This window comes from Nerophis ophidion, linkage group LG17, assembly GCF_033978795.1.
Source record: "Nerophis ophidion isolate RoL-2023_Sa linkage group LG17, RoL_Noph_v1.0, whole genome shotgun sequence".
In the NCBI taxonomy this organism is placed as follows: domain Eukaryota; kingdom Metazoa; phylum Chordata; class Actinopteri; order Syngnathiformes; family Syngnathidae; genus Nerophis; species Nerophis ophidion.
Genome location: NC_084627.1, coordinates 46,145,576 through 46,162,914, shown reverse-complemented (window position 1 = coordinate 46,162,914; position 17,339 = coordinate 46,145,576). Strand labels below are relative to the sequence as shown.

At 40.4% G+C, this 17,339-nt stretch overlaps 1 protein-coding gene across 2 annotated transcripts in view; it reads right to left on the bottom strand.

Moving 5' to 3' along the window:
- Positions 1-1,039: 1,039 nt before the first annotated feature.
- Positions 1,040-17,339, bottom strand: part of LOC133536494 (protein turtle homolog A-like) — a 137,536-nt gene continuing 121,236 nt past the window's right edge. Inside the window, exons 18-21 of one of the 2 annotated variants that reach the window (XM_061877067.1) lie at positions 16,690-16,726; positions 13,933-15,900; positions 11,200-11,273; positions 1,040-1,356 (exon numbers count right to left, since the gene is read on the bottom strand). In XM_061877067.1, the coding sequence (XP_061733051.1) occupies positions 1,205-1,356; positions 11,200-11,273; positions 13,933-15,900; positions 16,690-16,726 (2,231 nt within the window). In that variant the 3' untranslated portion in view covers positions 1,040-1,204. The remainder of the gene's footprint in view (positions 1,357-11,199; positions 11,274-13,932; positions 15,901-16,689; positions 16,727-17,339) is intronic. The other variant, XM_061877068.1, reaches the window with a different exon arrangement.

The following is a 17,339-nucleotide window of genomic DNA, read 5'->3' as shown; positions in this document are numbered from 1 at the left end:
GGATCGGAGGTCCATAATATCATCGCTTACTTGCAGTGATTTTTCCAGATTCTCCAAAACTTTTGATGATATTACAGACTGTAGATGGCGAAATCCCTAAATTCCTCGCAATAGCTCGTTGAGAAATGTGGTTCTTAAACTGTTGGACAATTTGCTCACACATTTGTTCACAAAGTGGTGACCCTCGCAGCCCGTCCTTGTTTGTGAATGACTAAGCATTTCACGGAAACTGCTTTTACACCCAATCATGGGACCCACCTGCTCCCAATCAGCCTGTTCGCCGGTGGGATGTTCCGAATAAGTGTTTGATGAGCATTTCTCAACTTTCTCCGTCTTTTTTGTCACGTTTGCCAGCTTTTTTGAACCATGCTGCAGGCATGAAATTCCAAATAAGCTAATATTTGCAAAAAATAAGTACATTTTCCAGTTGGAACGTTAAGTATCTTGTCCTTGCAGTCTATTCAACTGAATATAGGTTGAAAAGGATTTGCAAATCATTATATTCTGTTTTTATTTACTATTTACACAAAATGCCAATTTCTCTGGTTTTTGAATAATGCTAGTAGGTTTTTGTAAATTGATAGCAGTGACAATTGTGTGTCTTGAACCTGTGCGGATTATAATAAAAACTAAATGAATTCGAATATGCGAACCCAGTTGTTGTTGAAAAATAGATGATGTATTTTGTGTAATTATTCAAAGGGTCATTAAAAAAAAAACAATAGAAGTCCAAAAATTACAAGCATTGATTGAACAAAAATTAAAAAAAATTAATGGGGAAGGAATTTTAAAAGACATTGTTTTGTATTGTGTTTCAATTATTCATGACTGTAAGAATAATCACCTGGCAACTCAAAGTAATGACTCCCTTTCTTCTAGTTCATATGAAAATGAAAAAAAAAAGCAATCAATGAAGATAATTAATGGCCCAGCATTAGAGAACAAATAGTCAGAGCAATTTCATAGATTTTGGAGCGTTGCCAGTGCTCTATTAGCAAAAACAGTTCTGGGTTTTGTCACAATCATACATTACAACCAAGACAATAGAATAGTTTTATTTCTCTCCACAGACTGCCAGAGCGGTATTTACTCAACATGAAGGAAAAACATGCAAAGTCCAATTTAGTCATGAGAAAAAAAAAAAAGGTGAAAAGCTCACGTGTTTGCTGCAAGTCCGTGAGCGAGCGGCCGCGGGAACACGCCGTCAGAAAAGCACAGTGTCGGGTTCCGGCTCGGCCGGGCGGTTGCTTGGATGCCCCGGGAGGAAAGAGTTCTGACGGAAGTTTCCCAGCGTGGTGGCTGAGAACTGCGTGCGGGGATGGCGACGAAGCGCTTCGCTCAACGGAGGGAGAAGGCCTGTGGGGGGCGAGAAACTGTATATAATATCTTTAACTTAATGACATTTTCTTTCTTTAGTTTAGTTTGAACATGAACACACTTACAGCTTAATATATCACGCAATTTCATATCATTTCACTTTACATCATGTCCGAAAAGGAGTAGGCCGCGTCACGCCCACATGCCGGCAAAGCTGTGGGCGATCACCAATCAGCGCACCTGGTCCTGATTAGTGAGCAGCATAAAGGACCAGTGGACCCAAGGATCCATGCGGGAACTTGCTTTATCAATCAATCAATGTTTACTTATATAGCCCTAAATCACTAGTGTCTCAAAGGGGTGCACAAACCACAACACAAACCACGTAGAGAACCTATGGCTCTCGAGCCAGATGTGGCTCTTTTGATGAAGTGAATTATATTTATATAGCGCTTTTCTCTAGTGACTCAAAGCGCTTTACATAGTGAAACCCAATATCTAAGTTACATTTAAACCAGTGTGGGTGGCACTGGGAGCAGGTGGGTAAAGTGTCTTGCTCAAGGACACAACGGCAGTGGCTAAGATGGCGTACGCGGGAATCGAACCTGCAACCCTCAAGTTGCTGGCACGGCCGCTCTACCAACCGAGCTATACCACTCTCAGATCCATCTTAGAAGACATGGCTTAACACGGTAAGTAACGAATAATTCCGCTGGTAATCAGTGTTAAAAATAACATGCAAAATATAAAACACTCCCATGCATTTTATTCCCTTTCTACCGCATTTGTTCAAGAAGTCGCATTAATGCTAAGAAGTATTTGATTTATTATTGGTTAGCTTCAGAATCACAATTTTTGTAAACAGAATAAGAGACTCTAAAAATGTTGGTCATGAGGGATGTTTTGTATTGGGTTTTTTGTCTTATGCTTTTAATTTGAAAAGTTACTCTCCTCTCGTTTCTGGTCACTTGCCCTTCCTTTTTTGTCATCAGTCTGACGTCATCCCTGTTCTCTGATTGTTTCCAGCTGTTCCCTATTACCCTCATGTGTTTATAAGCCCACTCCTTCCTTTGTTCCGTGCCAGATTGTCTCCTTTATTCGTGCTCTCTTTGTCCATGCCTTGCCTTGTCTTGTGCCTATGTCCCTTGATCCTGAACCCCTTCATGAACATTTTGAGTTTTCCTTTCTTCCTCCTCAGCAGAGTGATTTTGATTATTTAGTTATTATTTAGCAGTGGTAAGTTTCAGTTAAGTTTTTCATTCGTTCCTCAACTTTTTGAGTGACTATTTTTGTTAAATACTTTGTTGGATTAGTTAGTGTTTTGGTCCTCCTGTTGGAGCGCTTTTTGTTAAATACTGTTTATAGTTCGTCTTTACTTTTGCGTTTTTCTCAGTTCGGAGCGATTTTCGGTTGTTCCTTCTTTTTCTGGAACCTTTTCGCCGAGTAGTTTATATTTGTGATTATAGATGTTTTTTCTTGACTCGGGAGGTAAAAGGAAATTGTCAAAATAAAAGCCTGTCTAAAGTCCCAAATCTGGATCCGAGTCCAAATCCTTTTATCAAAGCCCGACAGGTCGTACTTAAAAATGCACGCATTTAGTTGCATTCAGTGTTAAAAATTATTATACGGCTCTCACGGAAATGTTCAAATATTTGGCTTCCATGGCTCTCTCAGCCAAAAAGGTTCCCAAACCCGGGTGTACCGTAAGCCGAAGACTGATGCTCTCTTTCTCTCTGCGTTTTTTGATTGATTGATTTAAACTTTTATTAGTAGATTGCACAATTCTGTGCATATTCCGTACAATTGAACACTAAATGGTAACACCCGAATAAGCTTTTCAACTTGTTTAAGTCGGGGTCCACGTTAATCAATTCATGGTTTACCCTCCGTGTCTGACGTCTTGGCTCTTTGATGGCTACCAATAGTGCCTTATTGCAGTGAAACTTGCCATATTAACATTGCTGTATGTGTACTTTTGACCCAGCAGATTTGCTCACATTTTCAGTAGAAGGAAACACGTGGGCTGGACTTTTAAAACGTGGTTTGGATCTGGAACTGGAGTACAGCCCAAAACTCTCCTCAATTGAGCAAAATTTAACTCTGTCTCTGCATGATTCCTTGCTTCCAGTCTGTTTAATAAATGTCTTTAGTGTTTGAACCTGACATCCCATAATAAATGTATAAAAGAACCAAACTTCATGAATGTTCTTTTTTGTGACCGACAAGTATGTGCTCCAATCACTCTATCACAAAAACACAAGAGTTGTAGAAATTATTGGAAACTCAAGACTGTCTGAGGTGGTTGTTTTCCCGAGATGCAAGTGAACTTGGACCGGAGATGGCGTGAAGGTAAAGACATTTTTTTTATTTTAACACTATAACTACACAAGGCGTGCACAAGGGCGGAAGTACAAAACTGACTAAGGAAACAAAACTTGCACAATGGCATGAACTATGAACAATAAACAAAAACTTACTTGGCATGAATAACAAAAAAAAAACTTACTTTGAACAGAACGAGAACGGGACATGGATCATTGGCATGGATTACATAGAAAGTGGTAGACGGTGAGAAGGAGGGGATAGACCGTGATGTTGCCAGGATGAAGAACAGATACAGAATGGCTTGAATAGCAGTCTGTTTAATAGATGTGTTTAGTGTTTGAACCTGACATCCCATAATAAATTTATAAAAGAACCAAACTTCATGAATGTTTTTTTTTTGTGACCGACAAGTATGTGCTCCAATCACTCTATCACAAAAAAACAAGAGTTGTAGAAATTATTGGAAACTGAAGACTGTCAAGACTTGGACTATGAGGTGGTTGTTTTCCCGAGATGCAAGTGAACTTGGACATTTTTTTTATTTTAACACTATAACTACAAAAAAGGCAAACAAAAGGCGTGCACAAGGGCGGAAGTAAAAAAAATGACTAAGGGAACAAAACTTGTACAATGGCAGGAACTATGAACAATAAACAAAAACTTACTTGGCATGATTAACCAAAAAAAACTTACTTTGAACGGAACGAGAACGGGACATGGATCATTGGCATGGATTACATAGAAAGTGGCAGACGGTGAGAAGGAGGGGATAGACCGTGATGTTGCCAGGAAGAAGAACAGAAACAGAATGGCTTAAATAGCAGTCTGTTTAATAGATGTGTTTAGTGTTTGAACCTGACATCCCATAATAAATTCATAAAAGAACCAAACTTCATGAAAGCTTTTTTTTTTGTGACCGACAAGTATGTGCTCCAATCACTCTATCACAAAAAAACAAGAGTTGTAGAAATTATTGGAAACTCAAGACTGACAAGACTTGGACTATGAGGTGGTTGTTTTCCTGAGATGCAAGTGAACTTGGACCGGAGATGGCGTGAAGGTAAAGACATTTTTTTAATTTTAACACTATAACTACAAAAGGCGTGCACAAGGGCGGAAGTACAAAACTGACTAAGGAAACAAACCTTGCACAATGGCATGAACTATGAACAATAAACAAAAACTTACTTGGCATGAATAACAAAAAAAAAACTTACTTTGAACAGAACGAGAACGGGACATGGATCATTGGCATGGATTACATAGAAAGTGGTAGACGGTGAGAAGGAGGGGATAGACCGTGATGTTGCCAGGATGAAGAACAGAAACAGAATGGCTTAAATAGCAGTCTGTTTAATAGATGTGTTTAGTGTTTGAACCTGACATGCCATTATAAATTTATAAAAGAACCAAACTTCATGAATGTTTTTTTTTTGTGACCGACAAGTATGTGCTCCAATCATTCTATCACAAAAAAACAAGAGTTGTAGAAACTATTGGAAACTCAAGACTGTCAAGACTTGAACTATGAGGTGGTTGTTTTCCCGAGATGCAAGGGAACTTGGACCGGTAAAGACATTTTTTTATTTTAACACTATAACTACAAAAAAGGCAAACCAAAGGCGTGCACAAGGGCGGAAGTAAAAAAATGGCTAAGGAAACAAAACTTGCACAATGGCAGGAACTATGAACAATAAACAAAAACTTACTTGGCATGAATAACAACAAAAAACTTACTTTGAACGGAACGAGAACGGGACATGGATCATTGGCATGGATTACATAGAAAGTGGTAGACGGTGAGAAGGAGGGGATAGACCGTGATGTTGCCAGGACGAAGAACAGAAACAGAATGGCTTAAATAGCAGTCCGTTTAATAGATGTGTTTGGTGTTTGAACCTGACATCCCATTATAAATGTATAAAAGAACCAAACTTCATGAATGGTTTTTTTTGTGACCGACAAGTATATGTTCCAATCACTCTATCACAAAAAAACAAGAGTTGTGGAAACTATTGGAAACTGAAGACTGTCAAGACTTGGACTATGAGGTGGTTGTTTTCCCGAGATGCAAGTGAACTTGGACCGGTAAAGACATTTTTTTATTTTAACACTATAACTACAAAAAAGGCAAACAAAAGGTGTGCACAAGGGCGGAAGTACAAAACTGACTAAGGAAACAAAACTTGCACAATGGCATGAACTATGAACAATAAACAAAAATTTACTTGGCATGAATAACAAAAAAAAAACTTACTTTGAACGGAATGAGAACGGGACATGGATCATTGGCATGGATTACATAGAAAGTGGTAGACGGTGAGAAGGAGGGGATAGACCGTGATGTTGCCAGGACGAAGAACAGAAACAGAATGGTTTAAATAGCAGTCTGTTTAATAGATGTGTTTAGTGTTTGAACCTGACATCCCATAATAAATGTATAAAAGAACCAAACTTCATGAATGTTTTTTTTTTGTGACCGACAAGTATGTGCTCCAATCACTCTATCACAAAAAAACAAGAGTTGTAGAAACTATTGGAAACTGAAGACTGTCAAGACATGGACTATGAGGTGGTTGTTTTCCCGAGATGCAAGTGAACTTGGACCGGAGATGGCGTAAAGGTAGGGACATCTTTTTATTTTAACACTATGACAACAAAAGAGGCAAACAAAAGGCGTGCACAAGGGCGGAAGTACAAAACTGACTAAGGAAACAAAACTTGCACAATGGCATGAATAACAAGAAAAAACTTACTTTGAACGGAACGAGAACGGGACATGGATCATTGGCATGATTACATAGAAAGTGGTAGACGGTGAGAAGGAGGGGATAGACCGTGATGTTGCCAGGACGAAGAACAGAAACAGAATGGCTTAAATAGCAGTCTGTTTAATAGATGTGTTTAGTGTTTGAACCTGACATCCCATAATAAATTTATAAAAGAAGCAAACTTCATGAATGTTTTTTTTTTTGTGACCGACAAGTATGTGCTCCAATCACTCTATCACAAAAAAACAAGAGTTGTAGAAACTATTGGAAACTGAAGACTGTCAAGACTTGGACTATGAGGTGGTTGTTTTCCCGAGATGCAAGTGAACTTGGACATTTTTTTTATTTTAGCACTATAACTACAAACAAGGCAAACAAAAGGCGTGCACAAGGACGGAAGTAAAAAAAATACTAAGGAAACAAAACTTGCACAATGGCAGGAACTATGAACAATAAACAAAACTTGCACAATGGCATGAATAACAACAAAAAACTTACTTTGAACGGAACGAGAACGGGACATGGATCATTGGCATGGATTACATAGAAAGTGGTAGACGGTGAAAAGGGGGGGATAGACCGTGATGTTGCCAGGACGAAGAACAGAAACAGAATGGCTTATATAGCAGTCTGTTTAATAGATGTGTTTAGTGTTTGAACCTGACATCCCATAATAAATGTATAAAAGAACCAAACTTCATGAATATTTTTTTTTGTGACCGACAAGTATGTGCTCCAATAACTCTATCACAAAAAAAAAAGAGTTGTAGGAATTATTGGAAACTGAAGACTGTCAAGACTTGGACTATGAGGTGGTTGTTTCCCGAGATGCAAGTGAACTTGGACCGGAGATGGCGTGAAGGTAAAGACATCGTTTTATTTTAACAGTATAACTACAAAAAAGGCAAACAAAAGGCGTGCACAAGGGCAGAAGTAAAAAAATTACTAAGGAAACAAAACTTGCACAATGGCATGAATAACAAGAAAAAACTTAGTTTGAACGGAACGAGAACGGGATATGGATCATTCGCATGGATTACATAGAAAGTGGTAGACGGTGAGAAGGAGGGGATAGACCGTGATGTTGCCAGGACGAAGAACAGAAACAGAATGGCTTAAATAGCAGTCTGTTTAATAGATGTGTTTAGTGTTTGAACCTGACATCCCATTATAAATTTATAAAAGAACCAAACTTCATGAATGTTTTTTTTTTGTGACCGACAAGTATGTGCTCCAATCACTCTATCACAAAAAAACAAGAGTTGTAGAAATTATTGGAAACTGAAGAGGTTGTTGTTTTCCCGAGATGCAAGTGAACTTGGACCGGTAAAGACATTTTTTTATTTTAACACTATAACTACAAAAAAGGCAAACAATAGGCGTGCACAAGGGCGGAAGTAAAAAAATGACTAAGGAAACAAAACTTGAACAAACAAAAACTTACTTGGCATGAATAACAAAAAAAAAACTTACTTTGAACGGAACGAGAACGGGACATGGATCATTGGCATGGATTAATTAGAAAGTGGTAGACGGTGAGAAGGAGGGGATAGACCGTGATGTTGCCAGGACAAAGAACAGAAACAGAATGGCTTAAATAGCAGTCTGTTTAATAGATGTGTTTAGTGTTTGAACCTGACATCCCATAATAAATGTATAAAAGAACCAAACTTCATGAATGTTTTTTTTTGGTGACCGACAAGTATGTGCTCCAATCACTCTATCACAAAAAAACAAGAGTTGAGGAAACTATTGGAAACTCAAGACTGTCAAGACTTCGACTATGAGGTGGTTGTTTTCCCGAGATGCAAGTGAACTTGGACCGGTAAAGACATTTTTTTATTTTAACACTATAACTACAAGAAAGGCAAACAAAAGGCGTGCACAAGGACGGAAGTAAAAAAATGACTGAGGAAACAAAACTTGCACAATGGCAGGAACTATGAACAATAAACAAAACTTGCACAATGGCATGAATAACAACAAAAAACTTACTTTGAACGGAACGAGAACGGGACATAGATCATTGGCATGGATTACATAGAAAAAGGTAGACGGTGAGAAGGAGGGGATGGACCATGATGTTGCCAGGACGAAGAAGAGAAACAGAATGGCTTAAATAGCAGTCTGTTTAATAGATGTGTTTAGTGTTTGAACCTGACATCCCATAATAAATTTATAAAAGAACCAAACTTCATGAATGTTTTTTTTTTTTGTGACCGACAAGTATGTGCTCCAATCACTCTATCACAAAAAAACAAGAGTTGTAGAAACTATTGGAAACTCAAGACTGTCAAGAATTGGACTGTGAGGTGGTTGTTTTCCCGAGATGCAAGTGAACTTGGACCGGTAGAGACATCTTTTTATTTTAACACTATAACTACAAAAAAGGCAAACAAAAGGCGTGCACAAGGGCGGAAGTAAAAAAATGACTGAGGAAACAAAACTTGCACAATGGCAGGAACTATGAACAATAAACAAAAACTTACTTGGCATGAATAACAACAAAAAACTTACTTTGAACGGAATGAGAACGGGACATGGATCATTGGCATGGATTACATAGAAAGTGGTAGACGGGGAGAAGGAGGGGATAGACCGTGATGTTGCCAGGACGAAGAACAGAAACAGAATGGCTTAAATAGCAGTCCGTTTAATAGATGTGTTTAGTGTTTGAACCTGACATCCCATTATAAATTTATAAAAGAACCAAACTTCATGAATGTTTTTTTTTTTTGTGACCGACAAGTATGTGCTCCAATCACTCTATCACAAAAAAACAAGAGTTGTAGAAATTATTGGAAACTCAAGACTGTCAAGACTTGGACTATGAGGTGGTTGTTTTCCCGAGATGCAAGTGAACTTGGACCGGAGATGGCGTGAAGGTAAAGACATTTTTTTTATTTTAACACTATAACTACAAAAGGCGTGCACAAGAGCGGAAGTACAAAACTGACTAAGGAAACAAAACTTGCACAATGGCATGAACTATGAAGAATAAAAAAAAACTTACTTGGCATGAATAACAAGAAAAAACTTACTTTGAACGGAGAAAGAACGGGACATGGATCATTGGCATGGATTACATATAAAAAGGTAGACGGTGAGAAGGAGGGGATAGACTGTGATATTGCCAGGACGAAGAACAGAAACAGAATGGCTTAAATAGCAGTCTGTTTAATAAATGTGTTTAGTGTTTGAACCTGACATCGCATAATAAATTTATAAAAGAACCAAACTTCATGAATTTTTTTTTTTTTGTGACCGACAAGTATGTGCTCCAATCACTCTATCACAAAAAAACAAGAGTTGTAGAAACTATTGGAAACTCAAGACTGTCAAGACTTGGATTATGAGGTGGTTGTTTTCCCGAGATGAAAGTGAACTTGGACCAGAGATGGCGTGAAGGTAAAGACATCTTTTTATTTTAACACTATAACTACAAAAAAGGCAAACAAAAGGCGTGCACAAGGGCAGAAGTAAAAAACTGACTAAGGAAACAAAACTTGCACAATGGCATGAATAACAACAAAAGACTTACTTTGAACGGAACGAGAACGGGACATGGATCATTGGCATGGATTACATAGAAAAAGGTAGACGGTGAGAAGGAGGGAATAGACCGTGATGTTGCCAGGATGAAGAACAGAAACAGAATGGCTTAAATAGCAGGGACAAGGGGTGCGAGAAATTAGGACAGGTGAAAACTAATGAGTTGCTATGGAAACAAAACAAACAAGGAAGTACAAAAACAGGAAACAATGGAGTCTTAGGCAAAACAGAACATAACTAAACAAAACATGATCACAAGATATGACAAAGAAAACCATGACATTATGTTCTTTACAAGTGTACGTAAACTTTTGACCATGACTGTAGATCAGGGGTCGGGAACCTTTTTGGCTGAGAGAGCCAAGAACCCAAATATTTTCAAATGTATTTCCGTAAGAGCCGTAAAATATTTTTTTAACCCTGAACACAACTAAACGCGTGCATTTTTAAGTAAGATTAACATTTTTTAGAGTATAGTAGGTCTCTTGTTCTTTGTAATAACATTGTTATTCTGAAGCTAACTGTGGAGGGGGCGTGGCCTGCGGGCCTGCAGCGAAGCGGGGTGTTGCCGGGACCGGCCTCGAAATCAGCGACAGGTGCGTAGACGGCCCACCTGGGCCTTGTTACCTAATCACCTGTCGCTATGTTATAAGCAGCAGCCAGGAGGAGAGACGGGGTTGGTGCTGGAGCCAGAGCGCGAGCCAGAACAAAAGAGAAAAAAACACTTATTGACAAATGAAACTATACTGTAACCCTGAAACAGGGTCTCATTTCGGTTCTTGGTGGTCCGAAGAACCCCCAGGAGGGCAAGCCCCACACTAACCAATAATAAATAAATAACTTCTTACCATCAACGCAACTTCTTGAACAGGTGCGGTAGAAAACGGATGGATGGATTAAAAATGCACGATGTTTTATATTTTAACATTTTTAACACTGATTACAAGTGGAATTATTCATTATTTATCGTGTTAAGCAGAGTCAGCTCAAATTTACCTGAGAACCGGATGCAGCCATCAAAAGAGCCACATCTGGCTCCCGAGCCATAGGTTCCTTACCCCTGATGTAGATGCTGAACATACAGGCTATTTGAGTATGAGGAGGTACTTAAATGTAAAATCAAGATTACCATCAGTACAATGAATTTCTTGCAATATAATATTGTTTAACAAGTCCTAATTGTCTACTATTTTATTTCCACAGTTGAAGAACATATAATACCTTGAGGACTCACCATCATTGTCTGCTGGTTGTGAGCAGATTTCTGCTTCGTCCCATTCGTAGTTCTCATCAACCGAGGCCTTTCTGCTGGTGAGAGTGCAGTCGTGTCATTTCAGACCCAATTTAAAATGATGCACAATACTAAATAAAACATACACAATCCATGCCTATGAGTATAAAAGCCCTCCGAGGAAACAAACATCAAGTCCAGTGAACAGTTAAGGACGAAATACGGTTCTTTTGATGAATTTGTGCACATGCCTTATTGATTATTTGAGGCAAACCTATTTAAAAAATAAAGACTGAAGTTTCAACTAGAATTACATCTGGACCACATGCGGTTCTTTAGTGCTGCTCTAATGGCTCCTTGGAGCAATTTTCAAAAAGGATTGAAAAGGAAAAAGATGGTGGAAAATGTTTTTGTTTTAGTATGTTTTTTGTTTGAGGACAAACATGACACAAACATTCCCAATTGTGAGAACTACCAATGCTGCACTATTTGGTGAACATCGTTCTGTGCTACTAATTTCGGCAGTTTTTCAACCCACCATTGTTTGGACTGTGATGCCACAGTTTGTCCACCAAACGTTTTATGCTGTGCGTGAACTTTGTTGACTTGTTGGACTACTAATCCGGAGTATTTGGTCAGCATACTTGCCAACCCTCACGATTTTCCCGGGAGACTCCCGAATTTCAGTGCCCCTCCCAAAAATCTCCCGGGGCAACCATTCTACCGAATTTCTCCCGATTTCCACCCGGACAACAATATTGGGGATGTGCCTTTAGCGACCTCTCTCTCCTGAAAAGGAGACTATTATACATGTCTCCGTTATCCATAACCCATAAAGTAGGCAGGCAGGGTGTTTATTCCAGCCGGCACGTTAATACACTGACACGCAACATCCGGATTCCCTATCATGCATTGCTTCAAAACTACGGCAAGTAGTAATGTCCAAAAACATAACAGAGACGAAGCAGAAGAACGAAGAAGAGACATGGCCACGACGAGAAAGAAGAAAAAAAGTACGCTTGCAAGGTACAAAATGATTGGAAAAAATAATTTCAGTTCATCCAGGACAGCTCGAAAGGGGAAGGGGTAAGCTGCCTGCAAATTTTGTAGATCAGACTTCTCCATTGAACACGGTGCCCCCCCTTCTCCCGAATTCGGAGGTCTCAAGGTTGGCAAGTATGTTGGTCAGTGCATGACTGCAAGCTAATCAATGCTAACATGCTAAATATGCTAGCTGTATGTACATATTGCATCATTATGCCTCATTTGTAGGTATATTTGAGCTCATTATTTGAGGCAAACCTATTTAAAAAATAAAGACTGGAGTTTCAACTAAAATTACATCTGGACCACATGCGGTTCTTTAGTGCTGCTCTAATGGCTCCTTGGAGCAATTTTCAAAAAGGATTGAAAAGGAAAAAGATGGTGGAAAATTGTTTTGTTTTAGTATGTTTTTTGTTTGAGGACAAAACATGACACAAACATTCCCAATTGTGAGAACTACCAATGCTGCACTATTTGGTGAACATCGTTCTGTGCTACTAATTTCGGCAGTTTTTCAACCCACCATCGTTTGGACTGTGACGCCACAGTTTGTCCACCAAACGTTTTATGCTGTGCGTGATTTTTGTTGACTTGTTGGGACTACTAATCAGGAGTATTTGGTCAGCATACTTGCCAACCCTCACGATTTTCCCGGGAGACTCCCGAATTTCAGTGCCCCTCCCGAAAATCTCCCGGGGCAACCATTCTCCCGAATTTCTCCCGATTTCCACCCGGACAACAATATTGGGGGCGTGCCTTTAGCGACCTCTCTCTCCTGAAAAGGAGACTATTATACATGTCTCCGTTATCCATGACCCATAAAGTAGGCAGGCAGGGTGTTTATTCCAGCCGGCACGTTAATACACTGACACGCAACATCCGGATTCCCTATCATGCATTGCTTCAAAACTACGGCAAGTAGTAATGTCCAAAAACATAACAGAGACGAAGCAGAAGAACGAAGAAGAGACATGGCCACGACGAGAAAGAAGAAAAAAAGTATGCTTGCAAGTTACAAAATGATTGGAAAAAATAATTTCAGTTCATCCAGGACAGCTCGAAAGGGGAAGGGGTAAGCTGCCTGAAAATTTTGTAGATCAGACTTCTCCATTGAACACGGTGCCCCCCCCCCCCCCCCCCCCTCTTCTCCCGAATTCGGAGGTCTCAAGGTTGCAAGTATGTTGGTCAGTGCATGACTGCAAGTTGATCAATGCTAACATGCTAAATATGCTAGCTGTATGTACATATTGCATCATTTGTAGGTATATTTGAGCTCATTTAAATATCCTTTACTGGTATCCTCTTTATATATAATTTAGTTTTGCACGCCTCCTGAAATATTATATGTATGTCATATTGGCTGCATTTCTCATAGATGCTTGTGTGCCATGTTGTTCCAGACCACAGAAAACATTACCTGGCTTGCCAAAGATTGTAATAAATCTTTTAAAAGAAGACAGCCTGCCGTTTGCTTTAACTTGGACACACACATCTATACTTTTGGCCATTAAAAGTCAGTAATTTCCAGGAGTTATCTTACCTTCTGATTTTGATAGTAGGCTATGATAGCTAGTATAGACACTTCTACATGTGTTGCATTCATTATAACACTTATTTACGGCTTTAAAACCAGCATATATTCAGCCACTTTTGGCTCCGTACTTGTATCCATCAATCATTATCTCGTAATACCTTTGGCGATGTTCCATTTGGAGACTGTATTTGTCGACTGCCCCCGCCTGACCGTCTTCCTGCGCAGTTTCAGTTGAGCTGGGGAGGTTTGTTGACAAACGACACAGCGACGAGCGTCCATTAGCGGGCTCCATGCTCCCTCGGCCGCTGCTTGCAAAACTACTGTAGCTGCTCTCGCCCTCAGGAACGCCCTCGTAGACGTCTGCCTCCAACTCCTGGGTTTCTGGGTTATTGTCTGGCTCGAAACAGCTGGACGATTCCTTGGTGCCTTCTAAGTAACCCATTGCCTTTTGCATGGCTTCCTGGTAGACAGAGGCTTTTCTTCTTGTCTTGTGGTCGTCTAGAAAGATGGGATTCTGTACAGGCCTCAGTGAACTCCTCCTGGGGGGTGAGTGATAGGTACTTTGGATGTTTGTGGAATATTTGCTGGTATATGAGCTTTGGTGGTCTGTGGATAAAGGTTCTGGATGACGAGGGTGGGTAACTGAGAGTTTTTCTTGGCTTAGAGATTCTATCCACGCATCAGGGGTTAGGAAATTTGTTTCTTGTTGTCTTGTGGAGTGTAAACTTTGTTGCTTGGAGTCCCAAAGTTTGGAACCTTGGCTTACAACTCTACGTAGCTCGGGCTTTGAGGATTTATCGCAGTAATGGAAACTCGTGCTCCTCCCCATTTCTTCAAACCGACCTCTGCGAGGCAGAGATGAGCCGATTCTGAGGTGCAGCTTGGCTCGTGCAGGCTCGGTCGCGTCGTTGAACTCTGGCTCGTCCACACTCATCTCAATACCTACATCCCGCTTGGTTGGCCTGGGGAATTCTTCCTCCTCTTCTCTGTTCAGTCTCCACGCCTCAGAAGAAGGTACATTTGTCTGCATTTCTAAGGAGGAGGACGCAAGGAAATTATCATAGCCCTCTGGTAATTCCTGTACTCTTTCATGGCTCTGTGTTGCAGAGAGATGTGGAGGAGGTAATCCGCCTTTGAAAGAATGGTCTGCTCCCTCACATACGAGTGGGATCTGTCCGGTTGAGGCAAGAGTAGGATGTTGGTTGCCACGATTTAAATAAAATGGATTTGCAGGAACGGAAGGACTGAAAGACGTCCCGTGAACAGACGACGACAAGCAAGAACTTGCAAAACTCTCTCTGTATCTTGGACGGTGTCTGCATGGCAAGGTGCTGCTCTTAAATTCCCGAACAGACTCATAACCATCATTATCTCCCTTCTCTGACTCCGGCTGCCCTATGTCCGTTTCGCCATAAGAGCCTCTGTACAGCGAGTATTTCTCCAGTTCCCTCGCCAGCTCCTCCCTCTCCTGAGCCAATTGCAAGCAACGACTGAGGTTTCCCTTCTCTCGCTCGTGTTCCATCTGGAGAACCAGAGCGCTGGCTGTTGTTGAAGGCTGGCAGAGGCCTGAACGGATATGTGGCAGGACCGGGAATGTTGGCGATAGCGCTCTTTTGTGAAAAACACTGGCCAAACTACTGTTTGAGCACATGCTGTTGAGGTCAGCAAAGCCATTATATAGTCCTTTGTGATCAACGACATCAGAGGTTTGCTTTGTGTTGGTTTCAGCTCGTTTGCAAGGTGGGAGATCCACTGAAAGAACAAACGGCGGATTTGGACGGTCTCGCTGCTCTAAGGACAATGATCCAGGTGTGTTATAGTTCAGACTTTTCTTGCTGTCTGTGTCGAACGGAAGCATGACAAAGCGCCCGTCCGGACCTCTTGAGATCATCTCAACCGAAGGAGTGACTGGACGGGACGATTTAGAACATTTGAAACGATCCAGGCTCCTTGTGTGGTTTGAATACAACTGCTGCTTGTTATTGCGAATCTCATTGTTGAAGAAGGAGGAATCTGCCTGCATAGAGAAGGAAGAAATAGTAGAGGAAGTGGTGGGGCGGGGGACACTGGCTGGAAGTAGGCTTTTCTTCAACACACTGTCTGGACTGCTGGAGCTTGGCATCTTTCTACAAAGTTAGAAAAGGTGCAGGTGTTAAGATGTATACTGAGAAAATATCAGGAAGCATGAGAGAACAGAGTTAGACCAGTAACAGCAAGTATTGAGGTCGAGGAGGAAAAAGGTAGGGATGTCCAATATGGGCTTTCTTACCGATACTGATATACAGAACAGGCCAAAAGTTTGGACACACCTTCTCATTCAATGAGTTTTCTTTATTTTCATGACTATTTTCATCGTTATTGGTGGTCACTCGAAGGGAGTATGACAATCCTCCTGGAAGGGAGTTATCCCTTTATGGAGGATGCCTGTGCGTGACTTTGTTTAACGAGGGGAGATTGGTGCACAGGAAGTCCCCACACGATTCGTGACAGATCCGAGTCAGGATCTAGTGGCATGGAGTCCAAGACGACCGGGGACCCGTTGTGACGCTCCATAGGTTTAGCGATCATCCTCTGCCTGTTCCACCGTTGAGGTCTTGGGTTGTTATTTCCCATAACTGGGCCAACATGGATGTGGGGGTGCCTTCTCCCGCCATCGCGAGCAGCAAGCTTGTTGAGTTTGATACTGCATCGGTTTTCAGTTTGAACACTCAAAACTGATATGATTCTATAAAACATTTTTAGGCCGGTATCGGCCGGTAATATCGAATAGCCGAAAATATCAGACATCCCTGCAGAAAGGGTACGAAAATAGAAAACACATTTTGAGCTTTTGAAACCATTTTCCAGAGAGCAGAAGGGAGGAAGAGGTAAATGTGAGTTGTGTAAAGGACAGCATTAAAGGGCAGAGTACTTACATTGATGGGGGGCACTTATAGATGGCAGGTGGGGGCTCTGGAAGGGGCAACATGGTGTCTAGCTTATTACAGGGTTTCATCGAGTTCACCAAGTTTTCAAAAACATGTCATCTGAGTACACACGTGTCAAACTCAAGGCCCTCGAAAGCATGGAAATAATATGTATCGATAAAGTACTGTAACTTTTCTTACTAAATCAGGGGTGTCCAAAGTGCGGCCCGAAGCTAATATTTTACCGGCTCGCCACACATTCTGGAAATGCTATAGCAAAAATTAAAAAAGGACATTAAAAATATTGGAATGAGGTGAAATCTAACGAGAAAAAGTTGCAATGTCGACACAAAGCTGCCATGCAGGCTGGGTTTTTTTTTTCTTTTGTCTTTATTTTACCATTTAAAAAAACATCTTTACCACGAATTGATTAACGTGACTTAAAAAAATTGAAAGACTTATTGGGGTGTTACCAATAAGTTTTTGCGAGAACAAATATAAAATACAAATGTATTACAGTTTTAGGAGTTAAATGGTGGAACAAGCTCAGTGATGAGCTGAAGACATGCAATTCTTTGGTAAGGTTTAAGAAAACATTGAAAGGTGAAATGATTGAAAATTATAAAATATAGTCACAATTACTTTCATCCCATTAATTT